General features: G+C 69.4%; 2 protein-coding genes across 2 annotated transcripts; one reads left to right on the forward strand and one right to left on the reverse strand.

Moving 5' to 3' along the window:
* Window positions 1-853: 853 nt before the first annotated feature.
* UAP1L1 (UDP-N-acetylglucosamine pyrophosphorylase 1 like 1) lies at window positions 854-4,637 on the reverse strand (the record flags this gene model as incomplete). The annotated part of the gene is made up of 9 exons (XM_084238263.1): window positions 854-1,075; window positions 1,423-1,489; window positions 1,878-2,063; window positions 2,393-2,533; window positions 2,613-2,806; window positions 2,956-3,128; window positions 3,368-3,543; window positions 3,686-3,890; window positions 4,349-4,637. 9 exons carry the CDS (start codon window positions 4,635-4,637, stop codon window positions 992-994), a joined length of 1,515 nt encoding a protein of 504 aa, XP_084094389.1. The 3' UTR covers window positions 854-991.
* A 4,606-nt stretch (window positions 4,638-9,243) lies between these two features.
* Window positions 9,244-13,067, forward strand: SAPCD2 (suppressor APC domain containing 2; the record flags this gene model as incomplete). The annotated part of the gene is made up of 6 exons (XM_084236259.1): window positions 9,244-9,718; window positions 11,587-11,699; window positions 11,983-12,129; window positions 12,377-12,484; window positions 12,585-12,677; window positions 12,749-13,067. 6 exons carry the CDS (start codon window positions 9,244-9,246, stop codon window positions 12,875-12,877), a joined length of 1,065 nt encoding a protein of 354 aa, XP_084092385.1. The 3' UTR covers window positions 12,878-13,067.
* Window positions 13,068-18,632: the final 5,565 nt, after the last annotated feature.

An 18,632-nucleotide genomic window follows, 5' to 3' on the forward strand; every position in this document is an offset into this window, starting at 1 on the left:
TGAGCCCCGGCCCAGGGGCAGTGTTGGCACACACCTGCTTCGGGTATATTGCTCACAGCAGAGTTACCTGGCCCCCGATGTATTAAATTTCAGGGCTTGCCCATCTTTCCAGTTTCCCTAGTGGCGGGGATGGGGCCCATCTTTCCAGTCTGGGGCGGGGATGAGGGGGGGCCAGCAGTGGCAGCCTGAGGGTAGACCTGCCTGGGGAGTGACCATGGGCACTGTTGGGGGCCGGCGTGTGAGGGAAGCCCCAGAGGGCACACAAACTCAGCGCTGTGCTAGAGACCTCACGTGAGAGTGTAATTACACAGAAATAAAGTGGTTTAAAAAGCAAAGACTCCATCAGCTCCACGGGGCTGTCTCGTGGGGCAGTGGCCACGTGGGCTGCACCTCCCACCTCACCTGCTCGCCCGGGACCTCTGTGGGCCTGAGGTGGCTGCGAAAAGGCCCCTTGTTCACAGGACTCTGCAGAGGGGACCTGGGCGGGCACGCACTTCTGGCCTCAGCTGGGCATAGCCTGCAGCCCACAGCGGGGCGCCCAGGCGCCTGCTTAGTGGAAGTCTGGTTGGAGACAGGCGGAAGGCTGCCTGGGTTTAGGGGTGCTGATAGGCTCTCCGGTGACTTCCCAGCAGGGTGCCGCTGGGCTGGGAGAGGTGGGAGCTGCTGTGCTGTTCCCAGAGGAGAAGGAAGTGGATGCTGGGCCAGGGCAGGAAACCAGGGTTAGCTGCTCCCCCAGCCTGGGCCAGAGACGTCCTCCACACTGGTTCGGTCCTGGATTCATCAGCCTCCACAGGAGACCCCCGCTGTTGGTCCCCATAGTGCTTGGGGAGGCCCCCGCAGAGGGACGGGCAGCCGAGGCAGCTCTAGAAATGAGGGAATCCCGCCCAGACGTGTGGCCAGTGTGCGCTGGCCAGGAGCCGGCAGCTTCCTCCCCTGCGGAGTCGGGCCCAGGCCGTGCCCGAGGCCCTGGCGTGGCTGGTCCGGGAGCGGCTCAGGTCTGCAGCGCCCTGGCCCGGTCCTCGTCCAAGACGAAGGGGGACTGGAATTCTCGGCCTTGCAGGTACAGCTCCAGACCCTGGACACAAGCACGTCCCCATGCAGGGTCCAGCTCTCAGCCCCCTCTGTAGGACCCCAATCCTGCCTGGATCCAGGGAGCTGCGGGCCAGAGCACCTGCCCAAGCCAGGGCACCTGCCACCAAGGCTCCCGGCCAGAGCCCTACTCATCTGACCCGACCCCCAGCCTCAGGATGGGTGAGGGCCCCTGGCCACTCACCCACAGCACAGCCGGAAGATCCCCTGTACTGAGGAGCCACTCACCCCCCCTCACAGAGAAGGCAGAGCTGCCCCCAGCTCCCTCTCCAGGCAGCTTCCTCTAATGCCCACAAGCGCCACCTGGAGACATCCCTCTAGGCCTCAACTCACCTCCCCAGAGCAGGACACCAAGGGCGAGATCTCACAGATGGCTGGCGGGTCCGCGTCGCAGGGCAGGCTGCGGGAGCCACGTGTCAGCGCTAGTCAGGGTGCACCCTGGCTGCCCCCCAGGATCTGGGCCTGGTCTGCTCCACTGCCTGGCCCTTGTCGTGACCACCTCTTCTCCTGACACCTGGAGCCCCGAGCGGACTGTCCCATCTGCTGGCAGGCCCTGACTGGAGGGCCTCGGACGGGCTGCCCAGGGGGACGTTGGCAGGTTTCGCCGATAGTCCCAATGGCTGTGACTGGGGCGCCTCCCAGAATGGCACGTCTGGGGCTTGGGTGCCCTTACCCTGGTCTCTGGCTAGGGCCACCTGGAGAGCTGGGGCCCAAAGCTGAAGCCACTGCCACGTGCCCCAGGGCACCCCAGCTCCGACAGCAGCAGAGCTGGTGAGGCCCACACTCACCTGGGCAGCTCGGGAAGCCGGGTCCCCCGAGTGTCCAGGAAGTGGGCCCCAGCCCGCAGGGCCCAGCGGTAGTGCTGAGCGAGCAGCGCCCGCCGAGCTGTGGTGGGCGTGTCCCTGTCGGCGGAGTCCGCGTTCTTCAGAGGAGAGAACTCCTCCTCCCTCAGCACCTCAAAGGCCACGAAGTTCCTGGCAAAGAGAGCTGGTGGCCGAGACCCCGGGCGGGGGCGGGCGGGGCCGCGGGGCCCACATCCACCCAGCGAGGTGCACTCCCTGCCTCCCCACCCGCACGCCGACCAGAAGACAGCCCCAGCCCTGGGAGGCGCAGCGGGGGACTCGGGAGGGGACAAGGGTGTCCCGAGGGTCCCGTGCCCCAGGCCCTCCGCTCTCCGGGCCCCGCCTGCAGGTGCCGAGCCGCAGATGCCCCCGCCATGCCCGGCCGCCACCTCCTCGCCCGGCGGCCTCGGACCCCGGGGAGCAGAGGTAGCAGAGGAGGAGGAGGAAACGCTGCCACTAACTTGGCAAACTGGAAGACATCAAACACAAACTTCTCCATCTTTATCCCGTTGGGCGTGAGCGGCTTTACCGGGTGTCCCTCCTCGTCCACGTGCGGGACCTTCTTCACGGCCACGTGCGGCCTCAGCGAGGGCTCCAGCTCCCTGCGGCGGGCGGCGGTCACGGAGGGCCCGGCCCAGCCTCCGCCCCGGGTCCCCGGCCGCCCAGTACCCCGCCGCGCACCGGGTGACCCGCCGCAGGAAGCCCCGCGTGAAGAAGTGGTTGCAGATGTTGCCCGCGCGGAACAGCAGGCCGCCGTCGGGGGCCCGGCGCCGCGCCGCCTCGGGGCTGAGCTCGCTGTACTCCACCACCTGCGGCGCGCCGTCCACCTGGCACAGCACGCCCACCGGCTCCTCGGGCCGCGCCTTCTCCACCACCTGCGGGGCGGGGCGCTGACGGCGGGGCGGGGCCGGGCGGGGGGGGGCGGGGGCGGAGGAAGAGGGGGCGGGGGGGCGGGGGCGGAGGAAGAGGGGGGGCGGGGGCGGAGGAAGAGGGGGCGGGGGGCGGGGCCGAGGGGCGGGCGCACCTTGGCGCCGCAGTCGGCCCCCCGCAGCACGCAGAAGCCGATGAAGACGGGGTCGGCCAGCCTCACGAGGATGTTGTCCACGCAGTACACGTGCACGAAGTCCACGCCGCGGCGCTCCATGTCCTCCAGGATCTGGTGGTCCGCCAGCGCGCAGTACAGGCCCCCGTTGCCGTCTGCGGGGCACGGGTGGTGGTGGGCTCGGCCGGGCCTGGCCCTTGCACGCCCCTGGGAGCTGGACGTGGAGGGGGTGGCAGCTCCCGCCGAGGCCCCGCGGCCTTGCGGCTGACCGGACTCCAGCCGGCGGGAGGCGGCCCGGCCCCACCCCGCCTCCAGGCCCCGCGGCGTGGCCTCCCCCCAGACCAGGTCCACATTCCAGGCCCGCGGGCCTGCGCCGAGCCGCGGTGGCGCGCACCTGGGGCCATGGCCACCTTGTCTTTCCGCTCCAGGATGGCCTTGCCATCGAAGGTCACGGCGGGCAGCATGCGCTGCTCAAACATGACCACGTTGCCCGGGTCCAGCTGGAAGAAGTCGCGCTCCTTGAAGAACTGGGCCGTGGGCCCCAGGGTGAACTCGCTGGTCATGATGTACCTGCGAGGGGGGCCAGGCTGAGGCCCGCGGCGGGGCGTGCTCGCTCCAGGGCTGCGCTGGGGTTGGGGTTCCGCTTGCTTTGGGCAGGGCTGGGGTCGCGGGGGGCGTCATTCTGGGCGGGCCGGAGGCGCAGGGGGCTCACCAGGGGATGGTGCAGCGCGTGCCGTGGCGCTGGCCGGCCAGCTGCTCCACCCGCCGAATGCGCTCCGCCTGCAGCTGATACAGGGTCTTCTGGCTGGGCAGCCCCACCTGGTACATGCCCTTCGGGTACGGCACGCCCAGGCGCGTGCCCTGCCCGCCAGCCAGCAGCAGCACGGCCACCTTGTTCAGGGCGATCTGGCGGAAACCTAGGGGGCGCGCGGCCAGCGGCTGAGTTCCGGTCAACGCTCGCGTCTTGTCTGGGTCTGGGCCTCACCCCGTCTAACGCAGCCGCAGCCTCCGGCGGCCCGAAGGCGTCCTCCTGGGTTCATCCCAACCCGGGCCCGTTAGGGGAGCGCGGGTGGGCCGGCCAGAGCTGTGCAGCGGGTCCCGGGCAGCGCCCGTCGAGGAGCGCGCTTGCGCGAACGGGGCGCGGGCCCTACGCCCGGGTCCTCGAGGACACGCGCCGGGCCGGCAGGGGCGTGCGCCTGCACGAAGCACCGCTGAGCTGCGGCCGCGCGGCCCCCCGCTGCCCCGGCCCGGCCCGGCCCGGCGAGCGTGGAGAGGAGTCTCCACGGAGCGGCAGCCAGGCAGCCCGGCCGTCGGGGCGCACGCTCCTCTCCACCCGCCCTCCGAGGCAAGGCCCTTCCCGCGCCCGCCCGCCTACCTTCCTCCTCCCAGAGCCGGCGCGCCTCGGGGTCGCCGCGGCTCGCGCTGCCCACGCGCTCGGGGGGCAGGGGCCGCAGGCGCGCGGCCAGGTCGGGCGGCGGCCCCGGGGGGCGCGCGCAGGCCTCGGCCGCGCGCCGGCAGTGCTCGCGCAGCGCGTCGGGCTCCAGCGGCCCCAGCTCGGCCAGCAGCGCGGCGCGCGGCCCCGGCGCCAGCTCGGCGCAGAAGCGCAGGAGGTGCTCCTGGCCCGCGCGCCGCAGCCGGGCGCGCACGTCCCGCTCCGAGGCCATGTCGCCGCCGCCGTCGGTCGAGCTGGCACTCGTGACCCGCGCGCTCCCACCGGTCACGGGACCCGGCGGGCGGCGTCGACCCCAGCGGGGCGGGCCCCGGGCGCCCCGCCTCGAGCCCGCCCTGCCCCGCGCCCGCGGCGGGCCGGTCTCCGCCCCGGCCGTCCCTGGCCGCGCCCCCCCGACCCTCGCGGACCCGCCCCGGCTCCTCCCCCGGGCGACCCTTCCGGCCCCGGCCCCGCCCCCCGCGGCCCCTGCTGCGCCGCGGGCGCTCCCGGGGCGCTGGTGCAAGTCTGGGGTCGCGCCCCACACCGGGGGCCCTCCGCAGGCCTTGCCACCCCCTTGCCGGCCCGTGAGGGCTGACCGGTTCCAAGCCAGCATTCTCTGCCCTCGGCCCGGGGTCTCCCCGCGCCGGCCCGGCTCAGCGAAGAGGCCAGATCACCCGCAGGACCGAATTCCGCGTGTCACCACAGCCTCCCAAGGAGCCCCCTGCTCCCCGGTGCCGCCTCCTGCCCGCTGCTGTGGGGCCAGAACCCCTGGCTGACCCGTCAGCCTGCCTGTTACTTTATCAAAAAGCTGCTAAAACTCCCTGTGGAAAACATAAATAAGTAACTTCAGCCATTTGGGGGCCAAACTTTCTTTCATTTTTTTTTTAAGATTTTCTTTCTTCATGCACACAGGAACTGGGGTGCAGGCCAGAGGTTGAGAAGACTCACCAGAGAAGAGAACAGGCGGGATCCACTTAAACCCACGGCTGAGGGGAGCAGCGGGGAGGCAGGACAGGGCTGCCGCGCGGCGGGGGTAGCTCCCTGGCTGGGGATCAAACTCCTGCTGCAGAGGCTGCGACAGCTTCATAGGTTGCGTCTGAACCCCTAGCACCACCAGGGAGGCCCAAAACTTTGAGAAATTAGTTTGTAAGGTCTAAAAGTAATACATGCCCGCAGTTAAAACAAACTGAAACGGCCTCCCTGGTGGCGCAAGGGGCTAAGCACAGCACTGTGAAGCAATCCACACCCTCTGCAGCACGAGTTCGGTCTCCGGCCGGCCAGGGAGCAACCCACAAGGCGAGGCAGCCTGACTCGCCCGCTGCTCCCCTCGGCAGTGTGTTTCGGTCAGTCTGCCTGCTGTGTGCCCCACTCTGTCTCTGGTGAATCTTCTCACCCCCCCCCCATCTCTGGCCTGTATGCATAAATAAATAAATAAATCTTAAAAAGAAAACCTGAAATGGTGCCTAGGACCTAAAATGAAGTCACACCCCTCCCCGGGCCTTCCCCAGCTGGCCCTGTGAGGTGATCCTCTCCTTTCACGCACACCCTGCCGGGGAGCCCGTGCAGCTGCTTTGGACCTGAAGGTGTTACAGAGCAGCCCCGATATTGAACGGGTTCCTGGCTGGGGGTCCTCCCCCGCGCGCTGACAAGGGACTTATGAACACTCCACGGCAGGCGCACACAAGGTTCATAAAGGTTTATTGACAAGGGAAAAGGAAATAAGGAAAATGCACAACTCGGGGAGAAAATAGGGAAATAAAGTCTTTAACATGTCCTACCCGATCCGCCGACCTGGAAACCCAAAGACACTCTCCGAGCTGGCCGGACGCTGCGAGCTGGCGGGGAGCCAAAATGGGGGACCCCCCAAAGCCCACGTGTCTGCCTTTATATCAACCTGGCTGCTGAACCCCACCCTCAGGTCCCAGCCACCTTCCCTTGGGTGGGGATGGGATGTGGAGTTCCCAGTGTCTTTGGCTTTGGCCTGGGGTGGGGGTGGAGTCCACAAAGCCTGCATGGAATTAGCTTTAGGCCATCCTGTTCCCCCTAACAAAGGGAGTTATCGCCTGCCCCATGGCCTTTGCACTTACTGTCCCCATGCCTGGAATTCTCCTCCCTGGAAAGTCCTGTGCCCTCCTGGCCACTGAGCTAGGTCTCTGCTCCCACATCAGTTCCCAGGGAGACCCCCCCAGGTTCCTGTGAGCTCAGAGAGCAGGTCCTCCTCTTCCTCCTGCTTCCGTGTCCTGCACACCTGACACCCCCCCCTTGTCTCCCCATGAAAAGCGAACTCCTCAGGAGCAGGGAGCGATGGGGCCCCTTGCTCTGCCCCACCACAGTCACCTTAGATCCACACCCAGCACACAGTAGGCAGTTTGTGCCTTCTGACTGACCCAGGTGCAGGGGTCTAAGCCCAGCACAGCAGCCAGGCCCAGGCCTGCGGGGGGTGCTGGAGGGAAGGGAGTGGCGAGCCCCCGCTCCAGCCACCTGCGCTGCTGAGGGCAGAGGGCACAGGGGAGGCGGGGATCCCAGAGCAGAGCCGGCTCCACACCCCAGGCCAGAGTCCGTGGGCTCCTCGCCCTGCTCATGTGCCTCGAAAGTGGGTGTCAGAGTGTTATAGGACAGGGAGAGGGTCAGCCCAAACCCCGCAAACCTGCCTATTCTAAATGGGTTCTGCCATCCGCCGCATCAACACAAAACACAGGAGACTTTAATGGGAAGGAACTTTAATAAAACTAGGAAACAATACAGGAAAGGCAAAGAGTCTAGTTTCTAAGTGAAGCACCCAAAGTGACCCGTCCCCTCGTGGGTAAAAGTCCATCCAAATGGGATCGGCCCAGAGCAAGGCCCCAAAGCCTGCCATGAATCTAAAGCACCTTCCAGTGGGGACCCACAGCAAAGGGTCAGAAACAACCGGACAAGCCCGGAAGGAAAAGAGCAAAATCAACATCAAGATAAAAGCTGCCATGGTCACCTCCCCACGGGTCTCACCCACATCTGTGTCACCCCGTCCACGACCAAAAGACAAGGCAGTTTCTTCACGTGTCTCTAGGCTCCACGCGCCTCCTCCAGGTCTCCTGGCTCCATCCTGCTTCCTTCCTCAGTCTCTTCTGCAGCTTCTCCTCCCCCTGCTCAGCTCCACCCTCCCTTGGGTGGGGCAGGGAACCTCCCCCTTTCCTGGGGACCACCCTGTTACAATAGCATCAACGTTCAGGGTGGCCCCCGAATCCCACCTCAAGGTGGGGGTGAGCCACCTGCAGGCTAAGGATTCCTGTGGGCCCGCCACCCACCGGGCACCCCCTGTGGGCCAGGCCAACAGGCCTTGGTGTGGCCCTGTCCCCAAGGGCCCTGGGCTGAGACAGCACTTTTCTTAGGAGAAAGCCACGCAGCCTTGGACGTTCGGGTGTCTGAACAGACTCCGGGGCTGGGCCAGCGCCTGCTGCATCGGGCGGGCAAGGGCCTGCCTGGCGGAAGGGTGGCTGCTTGAAGGCCCGGAGGGGAGAGAATGCGGGGTGCCCGAAGGATGGGGGGCCAGGTGCGGAGGAGAGGACCAGAACTGCAGAGCAAGCAACTGGCATGCTGTCCTGGGGCTCTGGCCAGCCCAGCCAGCAAAAGCGAAGGCAGGGATAGACCAGGTCCCCGGTAAACTCCTCACCACACAGGTGGAGGGAAACCCCAGGGAAGAAGTGGGCCCAGCACATGCCCCGGCCAGGGCAGCTGACCTCACAGCTCGAGACACAGGCACCCCTTCCCTGGGGCCCGAGGACACAGAGGCCCAGGTAGGCAGGCCACCCAAGAGGGCCTCAAGGGAGGCTGTGGAGGGCCAAGTGACCTCTTGCCGGCCGCCGGTCTGGAGGGGCTGCTTTAGCCCTGAAGATGGACAGCCTGCCTAGAAACAGAGCAGCAGAGAGCGGTGCCCTGTGACAGGTGCCCAGGCAGGGACTTCGGGAAGGCCATGGGGAGCCGGATGCACCTGAAGACAGGCCACCAGGGGATGGAGGCTCCGGGCACAGCCTCGGGAGGTCCCACTGGGCAGTCCTGAGATGGGCTCCCAGAGGCGCCCCTCCTGGACAGAGCAGCCGGAGTGACCAGACTCAGGCTGGACACCAAGCAGAGATGGGAGGGGGGCGGCCCACAGGGCTGCCTGGTGGGGGTGGGGGGAGGCCAGGAGAGCCGCTGAGGGCGTCCAGCCAGAGGAAGGGGCCTGTCACAGGCGAGCTGCAGGGAGCTGGCCACCTAGATGGGGATCTGAGGACACAGGAAAAGGTGCTTTTGTCCAGCAGCGGGCAGGAGAGGCCAGGCCGTCCCGAGGCGCCAGGGGAGGAGCTAGCCGCGGAGGGGACAGAGCGGCCTCTGTGAGGGGAAGCGCCCGGCCGGAGCCCACAAACCTCCTGGGGCCCCAGAGTGGCGAGGGACCCTCCGCGCCCCGCGAGGCCCCCGGGGCAGGTTTCCTGCCGGGCGCGGGAGAAAGGACTCGGCGGCGCCGCGGGGGGCGGGGGGCGGGGGGGGCAGGGCGAGCCGGCGGGGCGGGCGGCGCCGGCCCTGGAGCTGGGGACCCGCCCCGCCCCGCGCCCCGCGCCCCGCCCCGCGCCCCGCCCCGGCCGGAAAATCAAACCGGGCCGGCGGCCCCTCAGCCAATCGCGGGGCGCAGGCCCGGCCTCGGCCAATGGCCGGCGCGCACGCCCCGGCCGCGGACGCCGCGCGGAGCCGGTTCGAAACGCCGGCGGTTGGGGCGCGGGGGGAGCCCGGCCGGGCGCCGTCGGGCCGCGGGGGGAGCCCGGCACGCGCGGGTCGGGCGCGGGGCGCCCGGGACGCAGCCCGGCCGGCGGGGCCGGGGGGGCGGGGCGATGGCCGAGCCGGGCACCGAGGGGCTGCCGCGCGCCTTCCTGCAGAGCCTGCGGCCGCTCTTCGACATCCTGGACGACCGGCGGCGCGGCTACGTGCACCTGCGCGAGATCGAGTCCCGCTGGCAGGGCGCCGACGCGCGCGAGCTGCCCCGCGGCGTGCTGGACGGCCTGCGGCGCGCGGCCCCGGCCAGCGGCTACCTGACCTTCGAGCGCTTCGTGGCGGGGCTGCGCGCCGCGCTGCTGAGCGCCGACGGCGGCCCGGCCCGGGCAGGCTGCGCGGCGCGGCCCGGAGACCCGCGGGCCGCGCTGGACGGGAAGGCGCTGCCCCCGGGCGCGCGCCCCCCGCCCGCCGGCCCCGGCGGCGCGGCCCGGGCCCTGGACAGGCTGTGCGGCGCGGCGGGGGCGGCGCCCGGCCCCGCGGAGCCCGAGCGGCCCCAGGGCGCGGCGCTGGAGCGCAGCCCGAGCGCGGACGCGGGTGAGTGCGGGGCCGCGGGGCGGGCGGGTCTCGCTCGTGGGCTCCTGGGCCTGGAACGCGCCTCGCGGGCCTGCAGGGAGAGGCCCGGTGACCCTTCCGGGCGCTCAGGGTCCAGGAGGCAGGCCAGCCCCCAGCCCCCCATCTGTGCGAGGCCCACCAGGGCCTGGGGCGGGGGGGGGGGGTGACTCCCCAGACCCCGCAGCCACCCCCGCCATACCGAATGTGAGCAGCGCACTGAGGACCCACTGGCTCTCCACCCCAACGCGGCCCCCCCTCTCCCCCGGGCCTGGGCACCCTCTGGGGCCGGCGTCAGCAGGGGCCTCCCCCTCCAGGGCAATACAGGGTCCCCAGATGCCTAGTGACCCTTGCTGCCTTCACAGGGCCGTTTGCACCTGCCACTCTGCTGGCCACTGCCCCCCATCAGACCAGGGCCGGCAGGCGTGGGCAGGAAGGGCCGGGGGCTGGGTGGGCCCCCAGCGGAGCCCCTGCACCTGACTTCTGCCCGAGCCAGGGAGGGGAACAAGCCACAGCCCCTCGCCTGGCTCCCGGGCCAGCTGGCAGGGACGGGCCATCGCTGAATGGCTGCCTGTCAGCAGCCCCCGTGCCTCCCTGGGGAGCAGGACCTGCGTTGTGGCTGGCCAGGGCCAGGCTCACGGGGAGGCCCAGCAGCCCAGACCCTCTCACCCGCCCAGCCTGTGCAGGGTGCCCGCCAGTGCGGCCTGGCCGCGGGGCAACTGCCAGCCGTGAGCCCCCACCCATGGTGGCCTCCCTGGGGGACTGATCCAGCAGCCCCCCCAGGCCGGTGGCTCCCCTGCCCCTCACTGCCCGACCCGGTGTGGGCAGGGCCTTCCTGGTGCCCGTGTGGCTGCACACAGCAGGCGGTGAGCTGAGGCCTGCGGTCCAGCCTGCCGGCCCCTCCATCCCCACCATGGCCAGCCCTCCCTGTGGCGTTCACTTGGGTCCCTCTGAGCCCCAGGCCCAGTATCACTGTTCCTTTCACAGGCAGGGACCCCGATGGGGGGTGGCGTGCTCCAGGTGCCCCAGCCCCCCTCAGCCTCAGGCCGCAACGGCCCCCACCCCTGCCCGGGGGATTCTGCGCTGTCGTCAGACTTGGGGTGGCCAGGGGTTCCGGGTGTGCCCTCAGCCCTCTGGCCAGCCCTTCCTGCCCCACCTCCAGGAGCAGAAGCCTGTCCCCCACCCTCACTGCCCACCCTGGAGCACCCGCCACCCGTGACAGGCTGGAAAGTGGACTTGGGCAGGTGGAGCCAGGTTTCCAGGGCCGACTACTAGGCGCCCCAGCCGGCTTTTTGCTCGGTCCTGGTCTCCTGGTGCCGCTTGGTGTGGGCCTCCAGGACGAGCCTGGTGGCGGGTTGGGCTCGGCAGCCAAGGGAGTGCACCCTCCACCACACCTGCACCCCACCCCTCCCCACCTGGGCAGCCCTGCGCCCCTGGCCCAGGGAGCAGGCTGGCCGGATGGGCCGGTGCAGGGAAGGCCCCGGCCTCGGTCCCGGTCTCGCAGACCTGGCTACGGGCAGCCTGGGCGAGGTGGGGCTCCGCGCGGGTGTACCGTGCAGGCGTGCCTGGGCCTGGCGGCACTCTCAGGGAGGTTCACACTCGTGCACCCACACCCTGCACCTTACCTGCATGACCTGTGCGCGCGGGGGAGGAGGGAGCGCTCGCCCAACGCTGCAGCCCTGAGCCCGAAGGCCTACATGCCACCGGCCAGAGCTCCAGCCCTGGGGCCGTGGTTGGTGCAGCCACAGGGCTCTGCTGGCCTCCCTGGGAGCGTGCTGCTTGGGGAGTCCCCCGGGCGCCACCATAGGGGTGTTCCTGGCGACCTGGAAGCCAGACCCTTGACTCTGCCACAGGTGCCGCGGCCTGCAGGGCCTGGGAGCTGGGCTTGGGGGGTGCCCGGCGGGGCCCACGGGCCCGAGGGGAGCGGCGGAGACACACCATCACCAGCGGAGTGGACTGTGACCTGGTGAGGCGGGCTCGGGCGTCGCATGCTGGGAGGGAGCAGCAGGCCCGGCCGTGGGCCTCTCCCATCCCGGCTGAGTCCACCTGAGGGCTGGCCGGGGTCAGCTCAAGAAGTCCTTGGGGGAGAAGACAGCCAGGCGTGCCATGGGCTGGCCCTCCGAGGGGGTGTGCTGAGCGGGGAGTGGCTAGGGGAGGCCTGGCCCCCAGGAGGAGGGGCGGGGCTCCCTGCGGGCCGCGGGGCAGCACAGGAACCCCGGAACCCCTCATGAAGGCCTTCCCGTGTGCAGCTGAAGCAGGCGCAGGAGCTGGAGCAGGAGGAGGCAGTGCTGCTGCAGGGGCTGGAGATGATGGCGCGGGGCCGGGACTGGTACCAGCAGCAGCTGCAGCGCGTGCAGGAGCGGCAGCGCCACCTGGGCCAGCGCCGGGCCAGCACCGTGAGTGACCAGCCCGGACCACCCACCGCCAGGCCGCCCTGGGCAGGCGTTGCACCGCCCGATTCCAGGGCCCATGGCTATCCCCCCACCCTGGGGCGGGCACCCCCACGGTGACCCCAGGTGCATGGGGCCCACACCCCACCAGCAACCACCCTGGCTCCCTGTGGCTCGGAGCAGTGGCCTGTGGGGCCCCTGGAGATGCGGGGTCGACAGCTCTTGACCATTCCCTCCTCTGCTTTCCTCCCAGGACTTCGGATCTGAGGGGAGTCCCCGCCTCCTGGGGCGCCTGCTGCCCAAGATACAGGAGGTGGCCCGGTGCCTGGGCGAGCTGCTGGCCGCGGCCTGTGCTAGCAGGGTGAGTGGCCCCTGGGATCCAGGCCCGGCTCAGGGTACCCCCGGCTTGGCCCTGAGGCTGCACCGGAGATGCCTGACCACACCCTCCCTCCCTCCCGCAGGCTCTGCCCCTGGCCCCCGCCTCCCCCCCAGCTCCCTGTGGGCAGCAGCAGACCATCCTCATGCTCAAGGAGCAGAACCGGCTCCTCACCCAGGTGGGGCGGGGGCCCGGGGCCGGGGGTGGGGGCACCTGGAGCCCCGCAGCTGACCCCACCTGCCCGCCCAGGAGGTGACGGAAAAGAGTGACCGCATCACGCAGCTGGAGCAGGAGAAGTCGGCCCTCATCAAGCAGCTGTTCGAGGCCCGAGCTCTCAGCCAGCAGGATGCTGGGCCTCTGGACTCCACCTTCATCTAGGCGGCTCCTTGCGCCCCAGCTCCGACGGAGACCGCTGCCTGGACACGGCTCTCCGGCGCCTCCTCCGGGCCTCCCTGGGCCCTGCCCAAGCCAAGGAGCCAGCGGGGCTGCCCGGGCGACTCCGGAGGGACTGCCTCCTTTGTGCCGGCACAGCTTGGAGCTGCCGCTGCCCTTGTCGGGGGACACTGGGAGTCCTTGTTCTGCGTACAGACCCGCGGCCCTGCCCTCGCCGCTGGCCCGGCTGGGCGTGTCCAGTGAGAGGGGCCAGTGGCCACAGGCTGCACTCCCGTCCGCAGCTAGCAGAGGGCGGCATTGCCTGCGGGCCGGGGCAGCCGGGAGCCTCCTTCCCTGTCCACACGGGCTCCGGGGAGGTTGGGCCTCCTGGAGGGGCCAGCCTGTGTCCAGCTCAGGGGCCCCCGGGAGCTGTGCTGGGGGCGGGAGGCTGGCCTGCCAGACCCTGTCCCCGCTTGGGCCAGCTGCCCCCCTCCCCAGTCAGGGCTCAGCCAGGACCGTCCCGCACAGCAGGACCCTGTGACCCAGACTCAGGGCCTGGGGGCGCAGCTGCCCTCCCCAGGGAAGGACCCTGCCTCCCGGGGGGCAGCCTGGCCTCCCAGACATGCCCAAGGTGCCTCCCGGGGCCCACCCTGAAGCCCCCTCCCCCAGCCTGTGGACCTGCTGCCCCACCCCCACTCAGCCGGCCGCACCGGGCTGGCTTCGCCACAGAAAAGGGGACTCAGGAAGAGGGGGCCCCCCAAGATCACACCTCAGCACTGCTCTGGCCCCGCTCGGCAGGCCTGCTCCTGGAGCCCCCGGCAGGAGGGCCCTGGGCTCTGTCAGCCGCAGCGAGATGCCCCAAGCCAGGGCAGCGGCACATGGGTGTGGTGTGTGCAGGGCACGGCCGCGCCACAGTGCTGGGTGCTCGGCCTTATGCGGGGTCCTGGGCCCAGGGCGCCCCTCCCTGCTGCCCCCAGTTTTGCTTGCCCACTTGCATCAGCCTGGAGCTTGTGGGCGCAGGCCCCTCGGGGCGTGGGCATGCTGGTCAGTGCCCAGTCAACCTGCCCAGCCAGCTACCCTCCCAGGGAGGCCCACCAGGGTCCTAGGCCACTGCAGGCCCGGGGGTCCTGGGCAGGCCTCATGCTTCGGGTATGGGGGGGTAAGTGTGCCCCCAGACCCAGCCTGGCCTCCCCATGGGGAGCCCCCATTCGACCTCTGCTGCGGCTCCTGGGCCTGCCCTCCTATCTGGTGGCCACACAGACCACTGGGCACAGCCCTGCCACCCCACTGGCCGTGCCACCCCCACTTCTGGGCCCTGAGCTCTGCCCCCTATTCCTCAGCCCCTCCCGCCTGCAGAGATGCCCACGCCTGCAGGGCCAGTGCTGGGGGGCCGCCCCCCAGGAGCCTGCAGGTGGATGCACCTCACCTATTTGTTGTCTACGGCAATAAAAGGCGTTGAGGGTGGACAGGGAAGGTCTTCATGGGCTCTGACTTTGTAAGAGGGGTTTATGGAGGAGGCTGAGTGGAGAAGAGAGAACCCACAGTAAACATGACTGGGCGGAACCCGCCGCGTGGACCCGGACTGGCGGCGGGGGACCAGCAGGTGGGAGGGGGCCGGAGCTGGGGGCACCTGCGGGCTTCCCAGGGGCTGCGCGCTTGAACCAGCTCACGCTTCCCAGGACAGTCTCGGCATCGCTTCTCAGATCCAGGGCCCCAGCCCGGTCCCCTTTCTCCCACGAGGCTGGAGCTGGGGGGTGTGGGGCTCCCCCAGAGAGCCAGCGTGGGTGGGGCCTGCTTCCCTGGGCCTGGCCTGGCTCCTGAGGCTGCTGTGCAGACGCTGCTCTCCTCCTGGCCCCAGGCCTGGCTCCCCTACTTAAGGGCCCCGTGGCCCTGAGGGAGCCTCGGCAGGGAGCGTGTCTGCACGACGGCCCCGTCCTGGCCTCACTGGGCCTCTGACCTGACTCCAGTCCTTTCTGGAGGGGGGAGGAGCTGGGCTCAAGGGAGGGGCACCAAATAGCCTGTGAGCATCTTAGAACTGGCCAAGGTGCCCAGTAAGCAGGCGGACTGAGCAGACATGGTGGCCACACCCAGGACTGAGCCAGCGGTGGCGCCGGTGGGGAACGGAGCAGGGGAAGCCTGTCAGCACCCCGGGGGCCAGCAGCGCAGGCCCCAGGAGCACCCCCCCCAGGACAGTCTCACCCCTAAGGAGAGACAAACCCACCCGCCCCGCAGCAATCCTTGACACACACCCTCTCCCTCCCGTCCCGCTCCCCTGCTGCCTGCAGCCGCTGCCCTCTGCCTGTGCCCAGCGCTCCGCGTCCGTGCCCGTTAGCAAGCCGCCACGCCACCTGCCGCCGACCGGCCTTCGCGCCGTCTGTCTGCCACCCAGCCGCCCTCCACCAGGCGCCCTCGCGCATCCTTTATCCCCCACCCGCCCCCCGCCATCCTCCACCGCTTCTGTGGGGAGCCCCGACCAGCACGTCACATCCCGGCAGCTGCACTCCTGGGCGTTCGCCTGAGGAGCACGAAGACCCACTGTTCCGCGGCAGCGGGAGCGGGAGCGGCCAGCGAGTGTAGCCGTGTGGCTCCAGGAGACGCCGCCTGCGCCGGGCCAGGGCGCAGTGACCGGGCCCTCGCCGGTGCTCGGTGCTCGCTGCCACTGGACGGGCCGGGCCGAGCCGCGGCGGGAGGAGCCCAGCGTCCGTCTCCAGGCGCGCCTCCGCGAGGCCCAGACCCGGCGGGGCGGGGGGCGCACGCGAGAGCCGGGCTCCTCCCGGGCAGGAGGCGCCCCCGGCTCCCGAGGGGCGGCACCCGCCGAGGCCTCCGCCGGCTCCCCGCAGCCGCCTGCGAGGCTGGGACTGTTTGGAGGCAAGAAGGGGGGAGAAGGCGAATGAACCGAAGTGGACGCGCACCGTCACGAAAAGGGTCCCCGTGTTTGTGAAAGCTGCCCGTCCGCGCCGCGGGGGGCGTCGCGCCTCTGTGGGGCCTGCAGGACGCGGCCGAGGCTAGCGGGGGCCAGACGGGCCGCCCTCCTGGCGCCTGGGCCTGGGTGACCTCGCGGGCTGCGTTCCAGGCCACGCGCGCCCCCAAATCGGCTCCTGCACAGGGGACAGGCCGGGCGAGGCCAGGCAGAGTGCACACCCCAAAAAGGAACAGGGAAGAAGCCCAAGAGTCACTGGGGCCCAGGGCCGCTTCCCCGCGGCCCGTCCCTGCGGAAAGCCCGACGCAGACGCGCCCGCGGGCCAAGCGGGCAGCCAGGCGGCCGTGCCCCTCACCAGGCGGCCGGGACGCCACGCGGCGGGCAAGGCCTCGGGGTGGTGGCGGCGCGAACCCCCGCAGGCCGCTGTCCGCCCTCCTGCCGGCGCCGCGGCAGGGAGGTCCGCACCCGAGGCCGCCGCCAGCCTCCGGGAGGGCCCGCGGTGGGGCTGGACTCGCTGACCTCCGAGAACCCTGAATCCTGGACACCGAATGCGGGGGCTGCTGCTGCCGTCCCTGATGTTTCTCATCTGTCTCCCCTCAAAGCCCGATACTTCTTAGCATTTTCCTGGGGCTCCACCCTCCCCCGCACCGCTCTGGGGCACCCCCCCGAACAGCCTTTGCCCTCAGCCGCTGGCTCCATTCCCCACTTTCAGAGTTTATCACCATGCGGGGGTGAGCGCCCGCCGCCCCCCTCCGCTGGCCCAGCTCCATGCAGCCTGCCCCGCAGGGACACGATCACCCCGCAGGGACACGATCACCCCACAGGGACACGGTCACCCCACAGGGACACGGTCACCCCGCTCTTTAGACCGTCAGATGCCCAGGGATGGGGAAAGGCCAATACCAGCAACATTCTTTTTTTTTATGATTTATTTATGCATACAAGACCTGGGGTGTAGACGGAGGTATGGGGGGCGGGGGGGGTGGGGGGACTCCCCAGAGACAGCGGGGGGCGCAACAGGCAGATCCACTGAGACACTCTGCTGAGGGGCAGTGGCGAGACGGGAGGGTCTGCCGCGCCTTGTGGGTAGCCCCCTGGCCGGGGCTCGGGGACTCGAACTCTGCGATAACTTGATAGCACTGTCTCTGACCCCCGCGCCCCCAGGGAGGCCCCCCCTTCCATTTTTTCCAGGGACATCTGGACGTCCGGGGGTGTCCTCGCGGCCGCGGGCACGCTGGTCTCCTCTTAAAGGTTCTCTTGTCGCTTCTCTCTTCCCATTTGCGCCCCGGCCTCCCGCGGGATGAAGACTGCTGGGCCCCTCTCCTCCCGGGCGTCGGCCTCGGAGGGCCGAGTCCACTCACGGGGAAGTAGCCAGTTCCCAGCACCCTCGGTTTCCCTCCCCTGGGGGGCACGGCGGGACGTGAAGACCAGAGGAACCAGCCTGCGCGGCCCCGGGGCTCGGGCTCTGGCCCTGCATGGGCGGGCTGCGCTGTGTTGCTCTTTCCAGAAGCTCTGGAGGGTCTCCCCGTGGCCTTTGCCGAACCGCCACGACCGTCCCGAGACTCCTCTGCGTCGGGCTCCCCTGCCTGGTCCTGCCGCCAGCGCTCCCGGTCGCGCTCTCGTCCTCCATCCTGGAGCCCCAGGTGGGGTCCGCCCGAGGGCCGCCGCTCCACTTCGGGGCTGCCTGCCCGCTCCTGCCCGGGCCTTCCCAGGACCAGCGTCCGCCACCCCGCACGAGCAGCGAGCTCGACACTACGCGAGTCTGCCCGAGCGGGCCGGAGGGAGGCAAAAGCAGACGCGAACACGTCTACCAGCGTTTTAGGGTTTTGCCGAAGGGACAGAATTTTCTCAGCCCGCGAGACCTGCAGGGGCAAAGGCGCTACGAGACCAGGAGCACCCAGCAGGCCGGCCCGTTCCGCAATCCCCCCGCTGGGAACTGGCAGGGGGGCGCTGTCCTGCCCCAAAGCTGTTCCCTTGACCACCCTGGGCGCCTGTTCTGGCGTGGGAAGGAGCGATCCCGTCAGTGTTACTGCGGAGGGCAGCGATGCTTGCTGGGGGGGGTTGCCTTGCTGTCTCCTCAGGAGGGGCCCTGGCCACACAAAAGGGATTTTGCGCCAGCAGGTTGAGGGCCACCGTGGGGCGCTCTGTCCCTCCCTCCCAGTGGCTCTGTGTCAGCGCTGGCAGGGAGGGAGAGGGCCAGTCACTGCTCTGTGCCACCCAATGCGCTTCTTCCTCTTCTGAATCTGATTTCTGAAGAGTTACTTCTACCCTCTCCTCCAGTTTCTGGATCTGCCCTTGCAGTTTTCTCATAGACTTTTTACTTCCCTTTAAAAAAAAAAAAAAAAAAAAAAAAGAGTTCTTGGGTCTCCCCTGGCGGCGCAGCGGTTGAGCGCTGGGCTGCAAAGCTGCCCGCAGCCTCTGCAGCGCCGGTTTAATCCCCGGCTGCCGGTGGGGATTGCTCCCCTCAGCAGTGTCCTTCGGTCCTTCTGCCTGCTCTGCTCCCCGCTCTGGCTCTGGTGGATTCTCTCACCCTCCCGCGCTTCTGACTGTACCCAGTGCTTGTAGAAATAAATAAATAAATCTTAAAAAAAAAAAGTTATTTATTGGGGTCTCCCTGGAGGCACAAGGGGTTGAGCGCAGCGCTGTGAAGCTGTCCACAGCCTCTGCAGGGCAGGTTCGATCCCCACCGCCCGGTGAGAATCCCACAGGGCGCAGCAGACCTCTCCTGTCTCGCCCGCTGCTCCCCTCAGCAGTGTATTTCGTCAGTCTGCCTGTTCCGCTCCCCGCTCTGTCTCTGGTGAATTCTTTCACCCTCCCATGCATCTGGCCTGTACCCTGGTT

Source organism: Talpa europaea, assembly GCF_964194135.1.
Source record: "Talpa europaea genome assembly, chromosome: 7".
NCBI lineage: Eukaryota > Metazoa > Chordata > Mammalia > Eulipotyphla > Talpidae > Talpa > Talpa europaea.